This window comes from Sinocyclocheilus rhinocerous, unplaced genomic scaffold (assembly GCF_001515625.1).
Source record: "Sinocyclocheilus rhinocerous isolate Xijiao unplaced genomic scaffold, SAMN03320098_v1.1 scaffold392, whole genome shotgun sequence".
Lineage (NCBI taxonomy): Eukaryota > Metazoa > Chordata > Actinopteri > Cypriniformes > Cyprinidae > Sinocyclocheilus > Sinocyclocheilus rhinocerous.
This window is the reverse complement of record NW_015638990.1, coordinates 420,184-447,940: the sequence shown is the minus strand read 5'-3', so window position 1 is coordinate 447,940 and position 27,757 is coordinate 420,184. Positions and strand designations below refer to the sequence as shown.

General features: G+C 37.2%; 1 protein-coding gene across 1 annotated transcript; it reads left to right on the top strand.

Annotated features, from left to right (window-relative positions):
- The first annotated feature begins 5,468 nt into the window (after positions 1 to 5,468).
- gsc (goosecoid) lies at positions 5,469 to 7,651 on the top strand. The gene is made up of 3 exons (XM_016566443.1): positions 5,469 to 5,932; positions 6,381 to 6,640; positions 7,502 to 7,651. Exons 1-3 carry the CDS (start codon positions 5,617 to 5,619, stop codon positions 7,649 to 7,651), a joined length of 726 nt encoding a protein of 241 aa, XP_016421929.1. The 5' UTR covers positions 5,469 to 5,616.
- The last annotated feature ends 20,106 nt before the right edge of the window (positions 7,652 to 27,757 follow it).

Here is a 27,757-nt window from a genome sequence, read left to right as displayed (position 1 = left end):
CCTGCAAAAGCAAGTCTCAACTCAAACCACAAGTACCAACCTATAGCACAGGAGTAAATACCACTTAGAGGCTTTAACATGTCTTTGAGTCAGGAGAAATTAAAGTGTCACGGGACATTAAGAAGCCTGAGTTAACATACTAATATGCTGCATTCAATTCATTTGTGTCACTCGCTGGTCTGATGTTTTGATGGATTGATTCTAGGTTCCATTATTATTCTGTCACGTCCTTCAGCACCCATTTGAAATTCTTGTGATTCCTGCATGGGTAAAGTAGCTCTTCACAATGGCTCTCTGACAGGAGAGAGAGCGCAAAGAGGGACGTTTGATTCTAAAAGATGTGTAAATGTGTCCCTGATTCTCATCTTAACGCTCTGTTAGATAACAGCCAGCTGCATACGCTCCTGTCTCAGAGCGGTACAGCCAGAGCACCAGCTGCTTTTAATCAGTAATTACTGAGACTGGCTGATAGTTTCACACTAGAAATAATGATTAATAAGGCCGCATATAGAGAGAGGTTCTTTTATGCACAATGACAGGTTCTCGGCATAAATTCTTTTGGAAATTGTGTAAAATGTAAGAAATGAACAGAGTCAAAATGGGCAGTAGCGATATTTCAAAAACTGAATAAAAAAGAAAGAAAATATTTTGACTGTCACAAATGACTGATTATTCAAATATTTCTCTTTGATGATAGAACGGTTCTTTAGATAATACGTTTATCATAAAGGTTTACACACTATTTTTTTTTTTAACTTTGTTCTGTCTTATTTTCTGTATGCATTTGCCTACTAAAGTTAATTATTAAAAGCACTAAATTAAAACAACAGATATTTCTAAAAATCATTGAAAAACAATTTTCTCTGTAATATGTCAGAGCTGTGCCAGTGCAGATTGTGATGATGATTGCTTCAATTAATAATTCCATGCAGGCCTAAAATGATAAATGCACAAACTGTATTTTTTTATTAACAAATAAACAAAATGCAAAAAAAAAAAAAACTGATCAAATTATGTAGCTAAACTGTTTAATATTTGTTTAAAGTAATATATATATATATACATACATAAGACCTTTTTTGAAAGAACTTCTATATTGTTTAGTGCTAACTGAACATACTGGGAAACAAAAGAAGAAAAATCTAGTTGAAAATAAGTAGAAATAGTGACCTGTTACTGTCTCAGACATGACACTAAACACTTGTTTCACTCCCAAAATATTCACATTTAATAAAAAAACATCATAAGCAGTAGTAAACGTACCAAAAGTTTTAGAGTGAATGATAAAGAGTGTTTTCTGATCTTTATGACAGGCTTTATGTTTCTAAGTCACTGTATATGGCTCTGGTCAACTGTCAGAGGCTCAAGGCGGCTGTTGAACTGTTGCGCCAGTGGATGCCTGTGTTTCAGCACTGTAGAACTCAGCGCAGGGGGTCCTACAAAAGACATACTGTAAAACAGGCACCCGCCATATGACAGCCATGACATGAACAATAAATATGTATTTCTCGCCGGCACCAGTATGGAATGAAAGATTAAATGCAAAGAACCCCTTTTAATCCAGTGCCAAGTTCCCTTTTCCCTCTATGTCTCTGCTGAAATACACAGGAAATAAACACACACACACACACACACATATACACTGCTGTCTGGCACTGTTTGTGGCTCTGCCTCTGTCTAGCACTCCAAATTCAACACGCATACACACACACTTGGGTGTTATTGTGGAGGTCCACATATATCTATCTATCTGTCTATCTTGACATTCATTCATCCACAGATATTTTCTCTCTGAGACATGATGACATGTAAAAAAAACGAAATGGAGAATTGTGCTTGAGGCGATCTGGAGGTTCTGACAACCTGTCTCACTCTGAGGTTTGTTTATGCTAGTTAAAATGTGGTTATATTACAAAGTCCCTTTTGATTTGCTGCATTACGATAGATTTTAGAGATCAAGGCCCTGAAATATATGTTGTGCCATGAAGATGCCCGTGTGAGGACCCTCTATTGAAGAGGCCTGTCTAGGCCTGTCTTCAGAGCCACCATTTACTCCCTGTGATTGATGTCAGCTATTCAGCATGTAAGTGGTGGCTTCACACCTCTTTCACGGCTTTTAATTTTAAATGGCCATCTCATTTTTTCAATCCTTTTTACTACCTCCTTTCAGTGCCTCTTGAAAGTTGAGATACATGTACAAAAAGAGGAAATAATAATGCTAGGTGCCGTTTTTGAATTACAGAGTGCCTAGAGAGCAGAGCCGAAAATGCAAGTATCCTTTCATTCAGTCATAATAGGCTAAAGTGTTTACATATCTAAGGGCTAAGGGTCAATCAGTGTCAAAATTATGCTAGAAGGGAAATGGTGTAATGCATTTTTAGTATTAAAGAAAAGTAAAACTGCTCACAAAAAACAAATAGAAATGCAAATTTGTACACGTATTGTACCTACACACGCATATGTTTTTCTGTAGAACTAAACATCATAATTATGCACCTTTTGTAAGTCAATTTCAAACAATGCAAAGTTAAAATAATCTCCGCGTAGTTTTAGTTTTAAGCACCTTGTTCCCGTTTTAATCATGCGATAAACATGCAATTATTAAAACAAAAGGCACCTATTGAAAAGTAATCGCCGCTCTTAATAAGGCAAACTTCCACGCGTTAATGGCCCTGCCTTTACGCATTTATTCCTGTGATAAGTTTTGACCATTGATAGCCCTTTGTGTCATTTGCGTCTATCAAATAGCGAGTCTCTCAGCCTTTATAACTCCCATATCCAAAGTCCACTTCATGCAGGCGAAGATTGTTTTTTTACTCGTCCTTCTGCTGTAAAGCTGCTTATTTTAAACCTTTTTTTTAATCACACAAAATAGTAGTCGATAGATTAATTCCCGTGATTCCGATTTAAACAGGATATTAAATTAAAAAGGTAAAGCTGATGAAACAATTAAATAAGAAATATGTTTGGATGTTCAGTTTAGTTTTTTGTGTGTGTCATTTTTAGTGTTTAAAATACGTTACATGAAATCGTACTCGTCCTTCTGCTGTAAAGCTGCTTATTTTAAACCTTTTTTTTAATCACACAAAATAGTAGTCGATAGATTAATTCCCGTGATTCCGATTTAAACAGGATATTAAATTAAAAAGGTAAAGCTGATGAAACAATTAAATAAGAAATATGTTTGGATGTTCAGTTTAGTTTTTTTGTGTGTCATTTTTAGTGTTTAAAATACGTTACATGAAATCTTTTAAATATAACAAATTTTAAATCATATAACTAGCCTAATATATCTATTTAATAGGCCTATTATAATACTGAAATAAATAAATAAATCAAATATACTTGCCATTAAAAGTTTGCTGAGGCCCCCTAGTGGGTCCAGGGCTCCTGGTTGAGAACCACTGGTCTAAAAGTCTGTGGCAGGTTCATGAGTGAGTATAACCAATTTTAATACATTTTTGTTCTGGTCAATCATTATATGCTTAAAGTTGATCATTACTGGATGTAGCAATTCCATAAATCTAAATCGATATTTTTTTTATACACGATGGGTACAGTGAGTAAACACAATATGACTGCGTTATTCATAGTTTAGAAATAGTCAGCCGTGCCATGCCACGGCTTCACTGCCTGAATATCCTCCGGTTTTCCAATAAACATTCAAACATTACAAATGTACGATATTGGTGAAAAATTGAATAGCCAATGTCACCAAGCAGCATCTTCCTTCATGCAAATTTCATTTGATCAAGGAATGTAATTGCAATAAGTATGTTTTAGAGCTGGAGAATAGGGCCGCTAATGGTCGTTATCTTATCACAGCGAGGGTCTTGTGTTCATTGAGCGCGTGCTTATTGGAGGTGTTGTAAGTTAACACGCGCGATTTCCTCCCTACGGGGAATCTGCTCGTGATGGAGTAAACACGCTAATCTGCTCAGCATTATCTCCCGCGGACAGAGCGCGACAGTCGTGTCAGACCGACCGTTCTGCAAATAACATGCACTATTAAGCAATTTAAGATATAGTCCTTGATAATGCAGCGGAATCTGTGGACATCAGTTCAGGGGTTTTGCACCATGTTATTTAGTGCCTCATTTGAAAGAGAAATAAATAGGAAAATATATACTAGGCGTCAGGGAGTGCAGTAGCCTAATATTTAGTTTCAACGTCTGTAAGTCAGTGGTTTTGAATTACGTGTCTCAGACTTTGATGTAATGCCGTTATATTCATCTGCTACAAATAGATGCAGTTCAGAAACCGTTTCAATAAAATGTGTAATTTAATTTCGAGTACAAATATATAGAATAAACAGACATTTATTATTTTGTGCATTTTATTGAGGCATATTTTCGCTTTAAATTGTCAATTTTAAACAATTAAATTCAAAAGATTAACATAAATGAATTAAAGTATTTGACTATATAATAACAGTGTCGACAGTGTGTTATAGTCATTCTCACAATTACATTTTAGTGCAGTTTTGTATATAGGCTTATATGATTTCAGTAAATATATTAGAAAGTATTACACGCTCCGTTCACACATGATGTTTTTATATTTGAACATAGCCTAGACAAAAAGCTCGGTGGATGTTATCAGAACCTGCTTATTCAAATGATAGGCTACTTGTCATTTAACACCTTTTAACATGATCGGAAATCAAATTATGAAGCAGACAACTAGACTGGACATTATAAACATTATATTATAGATGACATTATATAGGCCTAGATTATAAACTAGACAAATGATACTCTCTTATTTCAAAATTGTTTTTCCTGCAAATCATTTATATTTTCACACAGAGACTTACGACTACTTCTTTCACCTCAGGAGGGTGGTGGACGTATGATTTCCCCTTCGTAGATAATTTCTAATCGGTCACAAATTGGTTTAGCTGACTACAACACCTCCCGGTTTTAGGGATTGAAAAATAAATTGTTTGATAGAAGTGTCTGGTGATTTGAGGGCGAGTTGTTATAATAGGCTACATTAAAAAAAAATCAAAATAAGAACGAAGCTCACCTGCTTGAACTCAAAATCGGAGTTTGGAGAAGCGATGAAGTCCTTGTTCCACTCATCCACACAGACGCATTTTACGCATAAAGGCTACTTTACAGCTATAGGGTATTATACGTAAAAAGCCCTGTTTTCCTTTAAAAAGAGGAAATAAAAATACACATCAAATTATAAGTGTCTTTGCTGACAGAATTAATCTGATTGACTCATGCGGACAGCTCTTTAAAAACGCAGGCTGGAACTAAATTATTTGTTTCAAAAGTCAGCAAATAACTTAATCAAATTAATTCTCAATACACAGATCGGCGGTTTTCACGCCATTGTGTGCTAACCCTAAACCCAGCCAATCTCTTATTGGAGAAGTCATTCACAAATCCTTCAATGACGTCAGCGGGGTATAAAACTGAGCAGGAGGTTCAGCTCAGCCACAAACGAGTCATTGAATCTGTTGCGCTCGGTCACTCTTTCCAAAGGGGAAAACGCTCTGAGAATTCGCTTTTTTTGCGACTATGAGGGAAACCTGTGATTTTTAAAAGGACTACAAGAATATTTAAGTACTGTTGGCACAAAGTCTCAAACATCTTTTCGCTTGTGATGCCCGCTGGGATGTTTAGTATCGACAGCATCTTGGCAGGGAGACCCAGCTGCAAGGACTCGGTTCTGCTCCATCGGAATGCTCCGGTTGTGTTCTCCAACTTGACGGAATCCTTGTACACAGCGGCTGGCGATTTTAACGGACTGTATTCACACACCGGACCTCCAGCTCCTAACTTACAGTCGGTAAATGGAACCAGGATAGGCTACAACAACTACTACTATGGACAACTTCATGTCCAGGGGCCGACTGGACCAGCTTGCTGTGGCGCAATACCAACTCTCGGCTCGCAACAGTGCCCGTGTATTCCTACAGGTATGTTACTTTTATTTATTTCTTTGTATGGTTGAAATATGTATAATTACATATACTGATTATTGTGGTGAATGGAGTTTTGGAGCACAACTTAAAAATAAAGGTTCCAATTACAACCAAAATGGGTTTTACAGTCTGATGTCATTTTAAGGTTAATTTAGAAGAGTTATATTTTTGGTTTATTAGAAAGGCATCAAACCAGCACAATAATCTGACGAACCTATAATGTAACATTTACTTAAAAAAAAAAAATAATAATTTAATAGCATCACAAAAACACAACCCACCCCAAAATGGTTCTTGATAAGAAGACTATTTGAAGAACTTAAGAGCCACTGGCTTCTCAGAAAAAAATAAATAAATAAAAAATAAAAATACCGTTTTATACGAGTCCGTTACATTTGAAATATTTATCCAGTGTACTCAAATACATTGATTTGATTTTCAGGCTATGACAGCGCCGGCTCAGTACTTATTTCTCCAGTCCCACATCAGATGATGTCGTACATGAATGTGGGCACCTTATCCAGAACCGAACTACAGCTACTCAACCAGTTACACTGTCGGCGCAAGAGACGACACCGAACTATTTTCACCGACGAGCAACTGGAGGCACTGGAGAACCTTTTCCAAGAAACCAAATACCCTGATGTTGGCACACGAGAGCAATTGGCACGAAAGGTGCACCTACGCGAAGAGAAAGTAGAGGTGAGTGAAATCAATCTATCGTTCACACTGTAAATGACAGAGTTCACGTTATATTATATTTACAAAAAGATGGCTGAAGTTCCTAGTAATGCAATACGTGTAGGCCTACTTAACCTATAATTATTTTTTGAAGCTGGCTATAATTTCACAGTGCTATTGCCATTAGTATGTTAATTATTTAGACGTTTACAAGTGGATATTTCATTCAATTTTTTGGTGAACAAATTATTTATCGAAGGCCACACAGTTTATACAAATGGTATTTTAGGAAGATACATCACTGTTAAAAAAATAAATCCACTAAAACTTTATGTGATGCATTTCTTAAAAATAAATAACTTTGACCAATAGTAGAAATTTCCGAAAATTGTGACGTTATAAATATAAATAAATTGCCTATGAATAAATACAAATAGGCTACACGAAAAACTTTTTAGCAACTACAAAAGTTACATTTAACCTTAGTCAGAATGCGCTTAGAAGTCCTGTTCCCTTGGAGGTAACAATAGCAACAGTTCGTCTTCCATCAAATCAGTGTTGGCACTATTACTAGTATTAGTAGTGTCATTATTTATCACTTTTTCTAGATGTACATATTACAAAATCGTTAAGTGTGATGTCTATAACGTAGCTATTTAAGATATCTGACGAGTAGGCCTATAGGTCACGGTGTCGGGCGCCAAAGTACAATTTGGGCTGCGTGAGACGAACCTCAACAGAAAATTACTGACAGAGATTTCTAACAACCTAAAAGTCAATGAATAATTAGCATACTGCATAAAATCAACTCGACCTTTCACGTGACGTGTTTTTTCCCTCCATATCCTTGAAATTAAGCATTTTACCATTTTCTTCGCTTAGGTTTGGTTCAAAAACAGACGAGCAAAATGGAGAAGACAGAAAAGGTCGTCGTCAGAGGAATCAGAAAACTCACAGAAATGGAACAAATCCACGAAAACAACCACAGAGAAAATCGAGGAGGGCAAAAGTGACGTGGATTCTGACAGCTGATAAATAGAATATGAGACCGGAAAATCTTGCACAAATATGATTCGGACTTTATGTACATATTGTAAAGTACCATGAGTAGGAGTGTACATGTGTTGTCATGCTGTTGCACAGATGTATAGTAAATGTTACATTTAACAATGATATTGTTATTTATATTAATTTAAATGTACACAGACAAAATAATGTGGATTCTGGCCATAGTAATATTACCTGATATATACAGAAACGTTTTTTAAAGTCTTGTCGTATTAAGATATACATAAGATGTTCTGGAGTGGGCTGTAACTGAAGACATGTACGATGGCAGGACGATACATTTTGACATTGATTAAATCAACGTTTTATGCCGCCTGAAAACAAAAAAGAACAGAAAGAAAATATTAAAGTAATATCTCAAATGTTCGATTTTTCGTATTTATTTTAAATATCGCAACTATTCTGTAAGAGCATTTCAATTCGTCGAGTCCTCTTAGAATTTGATGGTTATCAGCATTTGTGGAACCGAGGAAATTTGTAATTTAGTTGTGTAGTATAAAATACCGTAATACAATTTTCATAGTATGTAGAGATAACTCATAACTTGTGAACTCGACACAGTAGTTCGAGCAAATTGTCTCTTTAGGCCTATTCTATATTGTCTGACTATAATTTACCATTAAGTAAATAATAGATGGCACATTGATTGAGAACAAATTTATTAGAGGATGCCTCTTTTTTATCTCTTCTATTAAGTTTAAAATAATATATATATATATATATATGTCATAATTGACCAGTTACGTCCAGGCCATGCTGATCTAATAATCATCAGAGGAATGACACGAAGTAGTAGCCTATTTAATGGTATAAAAAGCACGAAACCCAACTGTTCTTTTTATATTTCCCTCTTGGATATGTATATGTATATAAATTATTCACACCTAAGTTATGTCTGTCCCTATTTATAACTGTGCCGAAAATATGGTTGAAAAGTAAAATAGCTATATCAAACCCGACATCTCTGAGAAAAAATAATGACATCATTGGCCACATTATCTGTTGTTATTGTCCCTGGTGTTCAACGATAATTATTAGCCTATAGTAAAATGTGGTGAATTAAATTAATAAATTAAGCCAGCATAACAGTTTGTTTTATATTCTAAATACAAATGATTAAAAGTAACATTGTTTCACGACATTTGGACGCAGTCAGTGTTGTGTTGTCAATATGATCACACCTCCACTATGTGTAGCACTCAGTATGCCTGTATATATACACACATATACACACATATACACACACACACACACACACACAACACTTTCTTCCTTTCTTTTTCTTAGAGCCATTTAATCACACCGAAGGCAACTGAAATAACCGGAGTTACAACTGTGGTAGTGTGATAACGTTAAATTGTCGCTTCAACAAGTTGATAAAATTTTTACGATAACCTATGTCTGCCATTTGTAAATAATGATTTTTAATTTAAGACAAGTTTAGCCAAATGGCGGGATTAGGGTCCATTATTTTACCCAAATGTCTCACACTTCTGTCTAATGGCACTTGCTTTTTACAATTTAATGGCGAGATAAATTATTTTTTTTCCAAAGTCAGTTTCATTTTTAACCAAAAATGTAAAAATGTTGTCAGTGCCTTTTTATGTTTTAATAATAATAATAGTAATAATAATAATAATAATATATAACAATATTAATTATTCTTATTATAATTATTGGCACTATTAAAATGCATTTTTTTCTGCCCTGAAAACAAGCTAATGATTTCCATGAAATAGAGAAGTCAAAATTCATTAACCGAACAAGCATTTCAGTTTCTGTGCTCTCTCCTGCTAATGGGCCATAACATCTATCCACATGAGGGTGTGCAAGAGGAATTAAATGAAAACTACAAATACAGATGTGCCTGTTTTCTTGTGTGTGAGGAATGAACAGGTATATTGCATACATATTTAAATGAATAATTACAGCTTAGTCTCTTTTAAAGGTATAAGCTACTTAAATATGATTTGTGAGGCTGGCAACATGCCAGTGTCTTGCCTGTAAGAGCACTCTTTTTTGGTTATATTAAAAATGTTCTCTTGATGAAACACAGATCTCGAGTCTTGAAGGAAAACAGTGTGAGCCGAATATTTATTTGTGTTTATGTGCTTATGCATTTGGGCTATTTATCATCAAAAATAAACATCCATACCCAGTCTGTAAGTATATTGACTCAGGCCAGTGTGCTTTTCCAGACATGAAGCTGATTAAGTGAGATGTTTTTTACTAAACACTCCAGCCATCGAAGACATTGGTAGTTTCTTAACAATTTGTTATTCCTTCACAGTAAATAGTTAGTGGAGTGATTTTAAATCACAGTCTGCCTCTCTGTGTACATTCAGTCTCCAGTTTTTCCTCCCCTCCCCTCTCTTCTTCTTTTTTTTTTTTTTTTTTTTTACAACAGTACACCATTCTAAAACCACACTGAAAAAATAATACTATTAAACGTCTTCGGTGGCTTTTTAAAAACAGATTAAAGTAGGGTAGTGCAGTTATACTTAAAGATTTGGCAATAACACAAACCAAGAAACAAAGCATGTTGCACTAATAATCCTTCACATGTCTAGTGTGATTTATAAAGTGTTTCTTCACTGAGTGCCAGTGAGATATACAAAGCACAGGACTGAGTCCATTAATCTCTGCTTTTCGTATTTTCCCCTTTTTAGGCTGTAATTTAGTATTACAAAAATTTAATACACACAGTTTTTTTCAAACCATTATTTCTTTGACCTTTTTATGCATAGTTCCCGGCACTTGGAAAAACATAGGTGGAGTCCAAGAAAAATTAAGCAGCGAGTCAAGTCCAGAAGTAGATACATCTTTAGCCTTGTGCTTGTTTTCTAAGAAATGCTGCATATTTGCAGTTGTACATATGCTTTACGTTTCCCCTACATTTTCCCTCTTATATAATTAAAATCAGTACATTTTTTGATCTTAAAATTTTTTGGACGCTTTCAATGAGAAAATGGCTGATGTTCTCAATTTTAATTTCTGTGTAAATTTAGGTATTAATTGAATTAGCCTGTGTTCTCTCACATACCTTTTTTTCTTCGAGATTTGACCAAATGAGTGACAGCTTTGGGTGGATTCCCCCATCTAAAGATAGAAACGGGTGTTGGCCATCCTCTGTGGTGCGTTTTGAGAAACATATCAAATGGCACAGGAACACAGGAAGGAACGAAAGAAAGACAAATAATACATATTTTTACCGTCATAAACATTTTCCTGTATCATTACCATATTTCAGTGGGATGGCATGTGGTTTGTACTCTGCAAAACCCTAAAAAGCCCTACAATGCAACGTCATGTTTTTAAAATTACAAGTTAAAGAAACAAGCACACTTCGCCACATATTTTTTATATAGTGAGCTTAGCACCTGAATAGGCTTTAGCAATCGCGGCCCTTCATTCTGTGGGTAATTACTAGCCCTGTCACCACATTCATTCCAGCACACTAGCTACCAATTGCATTCGGTTAGCGTCCCTCCTCACCGAAACCACACGGCTGCTGAAAAGCAAGGGGGACCCCAGGTCAGGACCGCCAACTAGCAGCAGACACTTATCTCTCTGAGGTAAATCAGGTAATTGTACACTAAAGCCAAATTTACTTCAGTTTTACAGGGCTCAGATCACATCTTTATGTTCATGGGGGCCTTAAGGTTCAGCTCTTTAGAGAAGGCATAACGTTTTCCCTGACGCGTCCTGCCAAAGCAAACAAACACAAGCAATATGAATGAGCTGTATCTATGGAGAATGTATGCATATGTGTGTGTGTACATTCATTTGTACGGCCGTGCTCTGGGGAACCGCGCTAGTTTGCTGGGAAATCAGGAAGGGCCCATCATACGGCACTGCCCTGGCTTCAGTGCTGATTAGCGGTGTGCGCTAACCTCAGTCCTCCAGCAGGGTCTGCCTCTGGTGTGGGGTGAGCAGGGCACCCGCCTGTGGGTTAGTGGGAGGAGGAGTGCACACTTTTGACCCGCTGCAAAACTTTTGGCTCTGGTTCAAAACGGCCCCTGGGGAATGGCAGGAGTGCAAGCCCACACTGAACAGGCATAGGGCAGGTTTGCAGCACACCGGGAACACATGGCCTACGACACTCTCCAGATAGTTTAAGACCTCTAATGCACTCGCAAGGACGCTCAGATTAGCATGCGTGTTGTTCCGCAACCTTCGGGGCAATTCACTCTCTCAAAAGCATGCCACAAATGACAGGCTGTTGCTGAGACCCAACAGGGAAGTCGTTGTTTTGTGACCTCATAATGCGCCATTTGCCTTCCAGTTGGTGAGAGCTGAAAGTAAATAAAACAATGTGGGGATTAATGGCGGAATGATTCAAGTGCTCTGCTCGTCCACGACAGGGGAAATCGCAGGCGTTTACAAGAGATAAATCAGAATTATTTGCTGTATCAACAACACGGGCAGCTCGGATTCTGGATGATAGATCATGACTGAAAATGAAAAGCTAAGCTTGGGCTTAAAATGTCATTTTCGGCGACATGACAAAATAAAATAAGGCAAAACCAAACATGCTGTTTGGGATATATTAAAGAGGTCTGTCCCAGTACAGTGTAAACATATTGAACATGTCGAGGATAAATGATTGAAAAAATGATTTCCTAGAGTCGTTCTTTCCGGCCAGAAAATTACATAGCACATATCATTTTACATTTGAAAAGGATGGCAGTTTCAGAGGACAATTCCTGTGTATAATAAAACACAAGAATATGTGCCTTGAATACAAGGGATATATAATTTTCTATCTTTAGTTTTCAAGGCGCAAGGAATTTAAACAAGTATATCAAGAACTGTTTGAAATAACATGAGGAAACATGAATTTAGCAGAAAACCCAAAGGCACAATGATGTACGACACTCTGATAGATGAAGCGCAAACAAAGATTTAATGCAAAGCATTTTCACAACAAATGAATTATCAATAAATCACAATGACAGATTTACATTACCGTGACAAATGAACTGCTTTGTGAGCGTTTGCTAACTTTTCGAGCCCCGTGTGCTTTTCCCAGAGACGGTCCTATAATAAAACCAAGAAAAGCAATATGTTATCTATCAAAAGCAATTTGTTATCTAACACGCAGATGGGTATTAAAAAACAGATTAGTTCCACAAGATCTGCAAAACAAATAAAATGTGCAATGAAAATAATACCTAATATTGCAGATCACGTATCACCGTTTCAATGAAAGAAAGCATTGATTTAAGGTTCAGTGGGGTAAGATTCAAAACATTAAATCAACACATCTCAAAGACCTAGCATAATTATGAACACATTTAAACTGGACTTTTCAGATTCAAGACGCTCAGGAGGCCCGAGCTGCCCTCTAGTGGATACAGAGGATGCAAAACTTACATGTACATTGGTGAAACAATGACAAAATATATGCAAATTAATCATTCATAATAAATAGGTCTGTAAATAGATACAAAAAATAACCATCTTAATTAATCTCATGATCTTGGCCAATCATTAGAAAGTGGAATCAGCTGTAAAAATATTAAGTACGTCAAAAAGTATTATTGCATGAAATGTTACATTTTATAAAGTTGACATTCTAACTATGACAGCCCTAAAAATACATTTTGTAAAATTCCATCAAATTTTCCACAGACCCCCTTGCGGCTCCCAGGGGTTCCCATGCAGGCCCCTGCTCTATTTTATTACAAAAATCAAACTGTGATATGTTAGTTGCACAACAGCAGCTTTATCTAATAAAAAATCATTCGTTTTTGAAACACAAACTACCCAGGTATTCTGCGCACCGTAATTAGCCTATGATTAAAGAAGCCCGGTGATGATTGTCATCTGATGCCAATTACAAATAGTGAATTTACAGTGAATGACTACAACGAAACAAAACACCATGAGGCAGAGATAGTGTCCGTGCTCCCTCCCCCAAGTCCTGCTATTTTCCCCAATTAATTCCCTGACAGACGATATCCACCATGCACCGTACTTTCCACAAAACATATCTTAGGTTAAACATGCAATCAAAGCACCAGCGCCACGAGAGAAGGATAGACCTCTTTTGGCAGCCTTACCCAGAATCCCTTCAGTCATAACAAATCTGCCCCGTGGCCGCTGATGGACAGCTGGTTTACAGCCAATGTCAGGCATTAACAGATTTGATCCGTATTCGAAAAAGGAGGCCTGGGAGCAGCTGAGGAGTGGTGGGTGGCGGGCGTCTCACGCCAGGGCCTCTGCGTGATTCATGGCCCAGGGAGGGTTTCCACTCACATCCACTGATTTAGTGAACTTGCTTTATTTTTTTCTCTTTCTCTGTAGCATCAATACACATTATATGTTGTAACATATATACATGCAAATGCAAAGAATTAAGTCGACAGATAAAAGCAGGAGGACATCCACTTAGTATAAAAGTGCAGTCACATGAAATTTCACATGCAAAATTTGTCCATATCCATTGTACATAGCTCTTAGTCAGGTTAGACGCCATATTGAATTTTATGTGAATAAAAAAAGTTCAAAAGTCTTCAACTTTTCATGGAGTTTTTGTGTACCTTTTTTTTCAGAAAGCCCTTTTGTCGGTTTAGCAATTGGTATGTTGTACCAGTACAGTAGCACAATAACAGTAGCCTACAATCCATTGAACGCACTGCACTTCTACCCCTCACAGCTTTGTTTTCATTCCTGTCAAAAATAAATATGATGCTACCGTGACTAAGGTCTACTATCAATAGCATAGAGTTGTAATGTATGAAGCACCTTGAGGTGTGTACGCGCTCTGGCGTAGTTTACGTTAATGGGTGTGTTGATATCCAGCCGAAGAGCAATCAACCATAACTTCAGGCGAGCAGGCTCAGAAGTTGGGAATACGTGGAAAGTCACCAATCCCGAATGAGTTTGCGCGAGAGAACGTAATCTTTTAGTTTTAAGTTTGAACAATCCGGATAAGCGCAAGTAAGTACCATTTTGATTAGGTGTCGTACCTACAATGTTTGTGCACTGTGTAAAAAATCATCATATGTATTCTACTGAAGAAACAAAGTCACCTACATCTTGGATGCCCTGGGGGTAAGCAGATAAACATCAAATTTTCATTTTTGGGTGAACTATCCCTTTAAGTCACTTTAAAACCAAATAAATTCGGGTGACCAACTTGAACATGGCCGTGGTGGACTTCTTCATCCTCACGCTGAACACCTGAACGCGGAATGACTGGATTTTGCCCGCGACATTTCGCCGTATTTGACTACTACGAGTCAAAGTGAGTCGGTGGGTGGGATTCGGTGCGGATGGCTTTACATTTCTCTGCCTTGAATTTAACACACATAATCTGAGACTCGCGAGGGCCCTGTAGCAGAAGCGGGAAGCTCTCATTAAAGAACCCGTGTGATGTTTTATGAACTATGAAATTCACTTAAGACCCAAGGGGGAAAAAATAACTGCACTAGAGTAAATATTTATCAGCGTTATGGGTTGACTCGAGCGGGAGGGTCAGGAGAGCGGGCTGCAGGAGGAATCCGAGGATACGAGAGAGGGAGTGAAAGAGAAAGCGATACACTAGCGGTTCTCAAACTGCTATGATTACAGTCTCACTCTCTTGACCCCGCGAAGGCAACGGTGTTGGCAGCTCCCGCAAACGAATCTTTCGTTGCTAAGTGAGTAATTGAATGTGAGAGCTTATGTATTTTTGTAATGAGCTGACAGCATATTTCCACTCTGCCCAAAAGGTTACCCTAATCAACACGGTCACGCTGTTTCTCTCAGAGTGACAGCGCCGCGCCAACAACATGACAAAGAGTCCAGCCGCGCGGCCCGCGCAGATGTCGACCGTGAGAGACTCTCTGTTCCCGTGCAGAGCGTGGACCCTTGGCATGGAATCAACGTCAGTGCACAGTATTTTTCTCGCGACAGAAATTAATAGTTTGTCTTAATTTCTGTCTGAGTGGAGCCAGGGCCGCATTAACCATTGGGCTAGGCGGGGCTGAAGCCCCGGGGCCCGAGCAAGGAGGGGGCCCGTGATTGGCTGTGGAGTAGCTTGACGGACATCCGTAGCGCCGATCGCCAAAGCCCCACCACGCCCCTCACTTTTTATCGCTATTATTTAGTGGAGTTTTTCCGTAAATTCCATGCATTACCATTAGAGATTAAAATGTCACATTTGAATTTGGTTTACCAATCAAATGCATTTATTATATATTTTACTTTTGAACAAACTGTGCACGTATCCTACCTATCAGGTGATCGCTGCGCCTAATGTCTGCATTTACCTTTTCACTTCATTCTGGTGTAATCTACAAATGGTCATGCAAAGAACAAGCTTCGATAAGTAAAAATGTAAACTATTCTAAAAAAAAAAAAATAGTGAGAGAAAAAAATGAGGAGAGTATTTTACTAAAGCTGATGGAGTGGGAGTTGTGGAACATGGAGCAGATAAAAACACAGCGTCATCATCCCCAGAGATTTTAGGTTAGTTTGATTATTAACTTAGATGTAATAATATGATAATATGATAGATGTATATTGCTTTTTGTGTTTGAAATAACTCTATAGGCCTATATATTCGCGTATGGGTTGAGAAATTCATTTTGCGCGTCATGATGTAAGCTGTCATTTAAACGCATTTTAAGCATTTTGGTTTAAAAACGAATTTAACTGTTCAGGGACATTAAGCAGTGGGGCAGAATTCATTTTGGCAAATGTGCGCGTTAAGACGGTTTCTGATACGCGCGGAGCGCGTTGTAGTCAGTACAACACCTGACTAAACTAAGTTATTTTTCGCGTCTTGTGTTTAAACGTTCGAATACACGTGTCAAAACGCCTGTCTCCTCGTCAACACAGTAATTTGTGTCTTAAATGAACGTTAATAGTTAAAGATAAAGCATGTGCACTAGTTGGCTATTATGAGATCCTGGCATTATATGATGAGATTTTAAAGGGATATAGTTCACCCAAAAATTAAAATACTGTCATCATTTACTCAGTTTCAAGTTGTTCTGAACCTGTATGAATTTCTTTTTTCTCCTCAACATAAAAGAAGATATTCTGAAGAATATTCGTAACCACCAGAACGTTTCTGGTCACTGTTGGCTCCAATAGTGTTTTTTTTTTTTTATACTATGGAAGTCATGAGGGCACAGAAACTGTTTGGTTACCAGTAGGCTATTGTTCCAAATATATACATTTGCATTCAACAGCAGAAGGAAACTCATTCAGGTTTAGAACAACAACAACATAACTTTAATTTTTGGGTGAACTATTCCTCCAAAGCAGGCTAATAGGCCTATAGCTGCTGTTGCTATTTGTGTCAATAATGCAGCATAGATGCAGCATAGGCCAAAAACCGCTAGAAGGGGCTTTTAATTTCTCACTATGTGCAAATAATTGTAGGCTAATATATTTTTAAGGAGCATTTACGTGCATACTCAAAATAAGAAAATGGTAGAAAATGTTTCTGTTTCTAAACCCACTAAATATTTTATAAGAATGCCTGTATTATTCTGGTTTTAGTAAAGAAACAATGAACATCTTTGAGCTGTAAAGTTAGTACAGGTATATTTTACAAATTAATCTCCACTGGAGGACTAAATATAAGCCCTTTTTTCACTTCCTTAACAAATAATTTACTCCCCCTAATGGAAAACTTGAGAAAACATTTTATAGTAACCATTTTAAAGTACTGGCAATCTGCATTTTTACAGTAACAGTGCTTTGTGTGTTTTTCTTAGGCCTTTAACCAAAATAACATAAAGGAACATGTAACAAAACTGGAAATCATAAACTTTTTATTTATTGATTGATTGATTGTCTGTCTCAAAACATATACTATAACTTAAACACACTCTCACAACTCATGGTGAATTGGTGGCAAATTTTTATGAATTTGCATGATATTATTTGTGTGTTCATACAACCTACTTACAGCTCACAGAATATTACTTTTTTAAATTGTAGATTCTTGTACAAACTATGAATTTACCAACAGTTCACCAAAATGTAAATAGTTACATTTTCACATGAGATTTGGTTTGATATTGGACTGATGAATTTCAGGGATTCTTAAATCTGCAATATTTTAAAAATGTTAATTGACTTTAGTCTTTGCAACTTTACAGATCTTCTTTATGCACCAAGAGCTTGTAACACTCCAAAGAGAAAGGAAAAATTGAAATCGCATCATATGACCCCTTTAAATATATGTTTAAAAAAATGTAAAGTTTACTTTTTTCCCCTAAATGGATGCAACCTCATACATCATAATTTTGCAGTGCACAGTTACAAATGGGCAAAAGCGGCAACCTGTTAAGATTTTATTTTCTCCCATAATACTACAGTACATAACAGCAAACACCAACACAGCGCTGGTGTTTGTTGTTATTTAGTGTTGTGTGTGAAAATAAAACCTAAGTGCCTTTTACCCCAGGGGGCTTTTAGCCCTGTAGTACCCTATTGAAGGAGAGAGCACACATATTTCCCTGCAACAGTAATAAGAGAGTGTATTGCTTGTGGGATTAACGGATACTTTTGACCGAATGTGGAATCTGTGAGTGAAAACACACATGATATAAGATGGATTCTGTCTTTTGCATCTGTAACTTTAGCTGACGGGTTTGTGGGAAATCAGCGCAGATCGTGGAGCTCTGCATCGAAAGGCTATCTGGTGCTCTCACTTCGAGCGGGCCTTTAACCACAAATCATTGTCCACTGGAGGATATAAGAGCATATGGAAGATTATTTTCAGTGACATACGGAGGTGTTCCATTTAAAATGCCAAGACAATTTCATTCCGACTTTTGAGATTGTATTTTGAACCCTACTGAACTACTTTACCCATAACAAATTCCAAACATGTGACATGGAAGAACTTGCATTATCCGGTGTTAGGATGGACACTAACGACTCAGTTGCACATATAGGGGATATTCATTACAGAAACCTTACGACAAAGAAAAGCATATAGGTTACTGGGTGTACACCGCTGTTTTTTTCCTGGATAAATGCAATCAAATGCATATTGTTGAACTGACCTTGTGTCTCGAAGCCTTTCCCTGGGACTCTTTCCATCTATTTGCAGCGCACGAATCGTCCACGCATAACGATATGTAATGTAATCAAAGTCAGCGCTGTGTTTTATACAACTAATCAGCCTCAAACGATCTGCGAGCGAGGGAGACAGCCTGAGTGGTGTGGTACTCATTAGCTTCAATGTATTCGTTGTTTGGATTGCTGTGTTTGTATAAACCAGATTGGTTTGCACTTAACCCTGTAATATATGCAAAACAATCCTCTAGATAGTACTCTTAAGCTTTGCCAGTTACCACTCTGGCAGTTGCAGTAAACTTGGCTGTGTAAGAAAAATAGCGTGTAATAAATTATGACATGAACCAGCACACGTCACTCTGGCCGGCCGGCCTTCAGCTCTGATCAGCAGTCAGGATATTAAAAATGACACTGCAATGCACAGATGCAGGTCAAAGAGTCACGGTCTTTGGGAGACACAGAAGGACTGAGCTCTCATAAAAATGTATTTAAATAAACAGAGAGAGAGGAGGTGTGGCGACGGGGCTTCGGCGCTGATGATATATATTCAGTATGAAAACTCACATATACAAATGACTGGGGGTGAAGAACAGTGTATTAGAAATCAGATACTTCATGAGCTCTGTGGCAAGAAACAAAAACAATTGGCCAAGAATCTTCACCGAATTACTCGCTTTGTAGTCTTGAGGCTCAATTGTATGTAAAACAGATGTAAAAAGGGGCCTATTTTCTGTTTTATTTATTTTTGCAGTTATACTTGATATACAAAATAAACATGACCTGTTTCTTTATTCATCAGCCGATATGCTTCATTTCGGATGGGACACTGCCCAGTCACACAGCCTAACATTAGATGGGATCTCCGTTTTGGAACAAGTAGCCCTGTGGTTTTCACAGTCCACTGACACAGAGAAATGCTGGATTCCCTTGTGATCCCTCATATTTTCTTCACTGAAATGTAAGAATGGGCCGGCCCAGAGAACATGCAAATGAATTCATAATCAAATCTGTCTGTTTCACAGAGTTCAGGTACACCCTCGAGCAAACTCTGTCAGCGGGCCCTCAGTAAACCAAAAGTAAGCCATGGTCTTTACACCCAACCGACACTTATTAATTGGCACTTTCTTTCCCTCTGAATAATGGCTGCAGCTGCAAGCAATACAAACAGTCTTAACATATTACTCAATCACTTGTCTTAGCCATTCAGCCATGCACCAAAAGATGGATCTATCTATCTATCTATCTATCTATCTATCATAATTTATAAACACACATTATGTATTATCTATCTATCTATCTATCTATCTATCGGTCCCACTTTATATTAAGTGGCCTTAACTATTATGTACTTACATAAGTATTGCAAAACACATTTGCTGCTATTGAGGTGGGATATGTATATACAGTATATACAATATATATATATATGCTCCTGAGACCCAGAGAAAAAATTCTCATGTCATTACATGAGAATTTTTTTTTCATGTCATTACATTGTTTAGAGCATAAAAAAATTATATTTTATTCATAAGTTATGCCATGTCCTTGGTAGAGGACATCGGGACTCATTTAAAAAATAAATAAATACAAAGACATGAATGAACAGGCAAAAACAATAGTTTTTTTTTTTTTAAGTCACCAATACATTTTTAGTTTTCAGGATATATATATATATATTTTTTTTATACCAAACTTTGTATAACGATGATTCTCAACTATGTTATAACAGAATGATTCGATATACCATTTTTCTTTGGCCATAAACGGATTTTCTCATTATATACAATGTATCTATAAACTAAATCTAATTTGCATATTAATGTATTTAGGGCAACATGTAATGAAAAAAGAAGTGTAATAATGGGAGTAATAATTGACAAGAATTTCATAATAATATATAATATTTCATAGGAATATTGAAATATAATTTCCTTCCTATTAATTTGTTATTAATCCTAATTTTCTGATGCATGTTTTAATAAAATCTAATTCTGGCAAAAAAACAAAACAAACTCTAATACTGATTACAGCTCTCGACCACGAGATGGCAGCAGTGAAAAGTGAGTAAAAACGCATCTGCGGCCCAAGCGACAGTTTATCAGATCCGCTGCTTTAATTAGGCTCTTGTGCGGTGCTAGATTGTCACTAATTACTGCTAATTGTATTGAAACAATATCACTTATGTATTAAGCTGGGATCACAACTTGATCACTTACATTAAGCACTTTAAGAATCCCCGGTACTGAGGGTTAGGATACTCACCAACATCTGTCTGCTTGCTCATACTTGAAATAAACAAACACATCACTGAATAAAACATATACAGTACCTTGTAGGATCTGCGGACCTAGTATAGAGTTATGCAATGGGTTTGTCTCTCTGGTTTTCATAAGTGGTGTTATCTGAGTAAGCAATAAATGTCATGTTTACACAGAAGTTAATTGTTGGACTGGTTGTTCTCATTTGACATCACTGATGTGTTGCACATGTGACTCTGTTCTGCATAAGAAGACAGATCAGGTTATGGACTTGGAATGGAAGAATATGGAGTTGTTGGGTTGCTAGGTAACCTACAGGCCAAGTGCACAATGAACTGAGCCGCCAGAATATTTATGCCTCAGGAAGTTGAAACATCTGGTGGCGTTTGTGAAGTGCTGATTGAGTAGCTGTAGCAAACCTCTGCAACTCTAGGCTGGTGTGGTGTGCCGTCCCATACAGGTGGCAGTTGTTTCTACGAAACAGAGTAGATCTAATTAAAGATCCTGTCATTGGAGGATAATGGGTTTCGCACTAATTAAGAACCGTTGTGGCTGATGATGATGATGTGTAATCTCTGTGGCTCTTGCTTAGCACAGCTTTAAAACATAGAGCTGGAATGTATAGTTCAAACTGTCAATCAAACGAGCATTTAAATGCTATCTATCTATCTATCTATCTATCATTTTTAAATATTTAAATATTATTATATCTAATTTTTAAATATTATTTATAGCATCACTGTGTCGAGATCATGACTTAAAATGACTTCATTTACATAAATTATACACAGAATTCTCTTAAAGAATTTTGTATTATTACTTTTAGTAATAGTTTTAATTTAGAAATTACATATAGTCAATCATTAATTTGAATAGATTTACTGTTTTTATGTATTCTGTACGACACCAGGTATGAGTGTAAATGTCTTCATTATTAAACATACAAATTTACAGATTTTGTTAGATTTTACTTCATAATTAGTCAATTTCATAAATAAATAAATAAATAAATAAATAGTTTGGTATCTCAGAAATAAATAGCTATCACTTAATCACAATGTATACCTAAATGCAATTTCGTGTAAACATATTGGCCTGCTTTTTTGAATATAACTTTGAATCTTATTACAGTAGTGTGGTGTGAAATAAGTAATCGAGGTTAACTAATTACTGTGAATGTTGGGTTTTCTCTTCACACTAGGTGGCACTGTGGAGTCATTCTGTGATTGTATCTCCAGCTGTTTATTTCAGTGCCCGCTAAGGTCATCACAGAGCTATAGTGGTTCATTCATACTTTTTATTGTACATTTGCTGTGACCTGATGTTCAGTGTAATACTGAAGTCTGCCCAAGGGCAAAAAGATATACAGGCAACCCAGCAAGTGAACAAACAACTAGCATGTACTTCCCGCCCCCTCATTCAGGAATGTTAGCATGACACAGCAGTGCTCCGTCTCTCTGATAGAAGGTTTCTTCACATTCCACTTTCATTCACTTTTAATTGGTGCTGTCTCTGGGTGGGACGAGGGAGCCACTCTTGTTTAGCCCTGTCACAGAGTTGCAGCACAGCACGCTGTGCTCATTTCCCACACAACACACTTTCAATTAGTGGCCTGCCTTTCATAGCATGGAGAGGAGGCAAGAGCACTAACAAGTAGCCGGCTAGCTAATGAGTAAGCGTGGAAATGCAGTGACATGTGAAGGAGATGCCCATGAGACATCAGTCGCGCAAACGCAATGGGGCATTGACAGTGGTGGATGCTGGGCAAAGCAAAATCGGTGTATTGTAATGATAAACTATACCTACATTTAGTTATAGTGATAGATTCATAGGGTTCATGGTAATAGTAGAACATAACAAATGTAAACTATGTAAATGTTAAATGTTGGCCTGATTCAGTTTAAGATGCACTCACTTTTAATGTACTTAAGTTGGTTTACATCACCTGAGATCTAATTATATCAGTAGTCTAATAAAAGCTATATTAAATGTGCTATTAAATGTATATTAATGAAGTGAAGTGAAGTGTGACGTGAGGCCAAGTATGGTTACCCATACTAGGAATTAGTGCTCTGCATTTAACCCATCCTAAGTGCACACACACAGCAGTGAACACACACACACCGTGAACACACACCCGGAGCAGTGGGCAGCCATTTATGCTGCGGCGCCCAGGGAGCAGTTGGGGGTTCGGTGCCTTGCTCAATGGCACCTCAGTCGTGGTATTGAAGGTGGAAGAGAGCGCTGTACATTCACTCCCCCCACCAACAATCCCTGCCGGACTTGAGACTCGAACTCGCAACCTTTGGGTCACGAGTCCGACTCTCTAACCATTAGGCCACGACTTCCTTAATGATGTAAATGTGAATTAAAATCAAATTAAATTATATGCATATAAAAATATTTAAATATTATTGTCATTGGCATGTTGAGATCATATGACCAGCCAAATATAAGAATTATGTCAATTATACACAGAATATATCTAAAAGCACCACATACAAATAATAAAATAAAAAATATTGATTATATGTACATACATAAATATATATTAAAGGGGTCATATGATGCTTTTTTAAAGATCATTATTTTGTGTATTTGGTGTAACAGAATATGTTGACATGCTTTAATGTTCAAAAAACACATTATTTTTCAAATACTGTACATTATTGTAGGTCCTCTATGCCCCGCCTCTCTCAAACGCTTCGTTTTCTACAAAGTCCCTCCTTCCGACAAGCGCAGTCTGCTCTGATTGGCCAGCTGACCCAGTGCATTGTGATTGGCTGAACACCGCAAGCACTCGTCGGAAATGTAACGCCCCTTACCATAATCGCGAGCTTCATCTTTCAAAATAAATGTAAAGACAGAGCCCGAAAGGGGAACAGAGTCGCGTGACAGACACAGTGATGAAGCTGGTATGTGTTTGCAGTACACAAGCCACGGTTAAGACAGCTGACTCCACTGTGATGTGACCCTGTCTCTCTCTCACACACACACACACACGCGCGCGCGCGCGCGCACACACACACACTATGCGCAAAACTCCGCATTTGAACAGTCAATAGCAAATACTTAAACTAATAACAAAACAGTAGCTGATTCAGAAGCGCCAGATTGTCATAGCAAAGGCAGAATGACCTCTTCTCCTAGGTTCACGAAACGGTCGTCCATAAAATGCATTGCTGTTCTGTTGTAAGTGATCCAAATAAAGTGCTTTTGCTTTCGCACTGAAACACACAGCGTCTCCCTGACATGCTGCATCAACACTACTGCTGTTCCTGAAACCACGCCTTCTTTCTTTGCGTGATCATTTGGGCGCATTATGCAAATATTTCCACATGGTGATGTAGATATGTGGGGGCGTGTTAGAATGAGCCGTTTTAGGGGGGCGTGGCAGAGTCTTAACTTTGATAAAGAATATCTCTTTGGTTTTGAGACTTTAGTCTTTGCAACTTCAGGGATCTTATCTATGCACAATCAGCTTGTAACACTCCAAAGAGAAAGGAAAACTTGAAATCGCATCATATGACCCCTTTAAAATCAAATACACGTATAAAATACTCATAAAATACAAAAATAAAAATGCATTTAAAATGCTGCATTTTAAAAAAATTAAACACAATATATTTAAAAGCAGCACAACAACCTTTATATTGGCTGATATATTAATCAAATATAATAAATAAAAATAATAACAATATAGATTGTATGTACACACAAAATAAATATTTATAAAAATGTATATTAAAATGAAATATGTATTTTATGTATATATTTTATTAAATGTTATAGTCGTTATCATGCTGAGATCACATGACCAGCCAAAAAGAACACAATTTATTTCATTACACCCCTGTAAAAAATAAAATGCACTTACCATGCCTTCATTATACAATGACAGACAGAATCTTATATATCTAAAAGCAGCAGACCAAATTTTATATTAGCTAATATACACAGATGCTTCAGAGTTTATGGAGAACAAAGCACCACATTTCATTCTTTTCATTAAGCTGCAGGGTGCAAAATCTTTTATTTTAGAAATAAAAATGTACTGTGGCATTCTGACTGAATAACTGCAGATATGATTAACCAAGATGTGACAGTCTAACCAGAAGCACGGCTTGAAGTGCGGCTAATCATGAAGAAATCAGAAAATAAAAAAGGCGATTACTCTGTAAAGTGTCTTGCCTAGAGACATTTCATTATTTAATTAAACTCAGAGCCTCCTTCCATCTCTCCTTTGGCGCTTACAGGCACACAGATGTTTTCAGACAAGTCCTCATTACTGTTTTCGTTTTCAATGATCGTTTGTTGGACATGGGATCATCGATAAAATGGTAGTGCACCATTTAAAGCAAGGTTACCCTGACCTCACCCAGGTAAAAGCTGTGAAACTGGTGGACATATTTCTAATGTTTCAGCTTTAATTACAGCCCACTGAAATGCACAGAGTAAACAAGAAATGATGCAACACTATGAGTAAACAAGGAGACGTTTGTAACTTCAAAAGGGCTCTGATCATACTGGATGCTCCAATGAAACATCATCTGCTTGCTTATGTTGTCAGGAGCTAGAATTTGTTCATGAAAGACAAAAGAGGTTAAAAAAAAGAAATAATCCGAGATGCCAGATTCCGACCAGCAACAGCTCTGCTAACAGTATTATTCAGACAGGCTCATCAGATAAAATGTTTGCTCATTGCATCTGTGCCAGAAGCACGGAGAGCATTTAAAAACACGTCAAAAAATGAATTAGAGAGAATATAAGAACATTGTGGTTGTTATGAGAGCTTTAGCTTGGCCCAATTTAAAGATTTTCCTTCGCCATAAAAACCACACGCCACAAGTTTAAACGACGCTCCACATCAACCATTTTTTTCACATGTCTTTTCCCTGTGTTGATTTATATGCGTGTGAGGGTGGATATAGATTCAGAAGCTTAAAAGAAGCAGACCTGCATGCAGGCATTTCCTCCTTCAGGGGTTACACTGTTTTTAAGATGTGGCTGTCTTGGAAGTACGGTACTGTGTACTACAATGTATGTTTAAGGGTTTGAGATATCTACGGACGCCAGAACAGAACATATGGCTGTTCACAAAAGGGATTTTGGATTATCTCTCTTTGGATGAGTACTTCAGTGCTGGTGAAATGACTTGCAAACAAAAAGGCACATAAATGCATTATGCCTTCTGGGCCGTCAGCCTTGAAAAGAGACAAATAGAGTTCTCATCAGTGCAATCATTTGCTTGCTCTTAGTGCTGTTTGAATGTAATTAAGGGGCAATAATGGAGACAAACTGTTCTGTGAGATGTCCATAGCCTTACTGACAGTCAAACTATTGTTTATGGAGATCTTTTATTCCAGATCCGTAGGGGCAAAGTCATTGCAGGTTAAAAGACTGTTGTCCATGCACACAATGCTGTTTATCAATTCAAAAGAAGCCTGACACAACATATGCTCAGGGTAAAGCTACTGAAGCAGAGAATTCATCATAGAAAGGACACATCGCCTGTCTCCTCTCAGCAGCTAGTCTGGGATTTAGATAGACCGAATACACTTGGCTGGTGAGAAACAATAGAGTATGCTTGACACTGGTCATAGTTCAGACTTTAAGCGGATTTGAGCTCAGAACACTGCGTGAATGCAAAAGCACAGAGTGCCAAATGTCTGATATCTTCTGATGGAGTCTTGCAAATTTGGTTGCATGAGTTTCTGGGGCAGAACTGCCTTCTCTCTAATGAGCATTTGCTAAATGAAGGCTCATTAATCTCTGCTCAAACAACAATGTCATTTTTTGCTTCCTGCCTCCTTCTGAGTAGAGTTAACGCCGAGTTAAGTTGGCAAATTCTGCTCAACTTCATGGCTCTGCTCCTGATCTATTGTTATTAATTGTTTATTTGGGATTCATGCCACTATTCAATAAGTCTCAAATCCTTCCCAGAGTCTTCCCGGAGCACGCTTCTCTAGCCAAGAGTAAACCAGACTAAGACACAAATCCATTTTCTGAATATGACAGAATGTATTTGTATCTATATCCAACTAAAAAAAGAGAGAAAAAAAATGTTGCTTTACTTTTCCAAAAGAGCTATTATTGTAATTCTAGACTGTTTGGTCCTGTGAATAAAAAAAATGCCAACTGATAATTTTTTAAGGACACAGGGTACTCCAAGCTTAAAAAAGAATAATAAGAAAAAAAAGATATGATTGTAACTGTGTCATTTTATAAGTATTCTAAATGTTGTTTTACGTTTATGCTCCAAGTAATATTGCAGGGAGATTATCACAAATCAACAACAAAAAAGTAAAATAAAGTCAAAGGCAGCAATCAGGAAGACCAGATGTGTGCCAGATAAAACACTATATATGAGCTTTCACTAAGCAGTAGAGCACTTGACTAAAACAGTGTAAAAGTATGTAAGTAAATTTAGATGCACCATTTGTGTTTATATCAAAGATGTTTATATCGTTTTAAATATGGATAATTTTCTTACAAAAACGCATCGATTCGCTACAGGAGGCCTTTACTCACCCCCCAGAGCCGTGTGATGCACGTTTTATTATGGATGCGCGTGCTTTATTTAACTACTTTTGGACTGTTGAACAAAAACACCCGCCTACCCCCATTCTAATGCTTGGAAGAAAGTCATATACACCTAGGATGCCTTGAGGGGGAGTAAAACATGGTGTAATTTTCATTTTTGGGTGAACTAATCATTTAAGGAGTCTTTGAAATAGGACAGTCTTCGTCACGCTGCTGTGACACATTTAGTCTTCGAATGCAG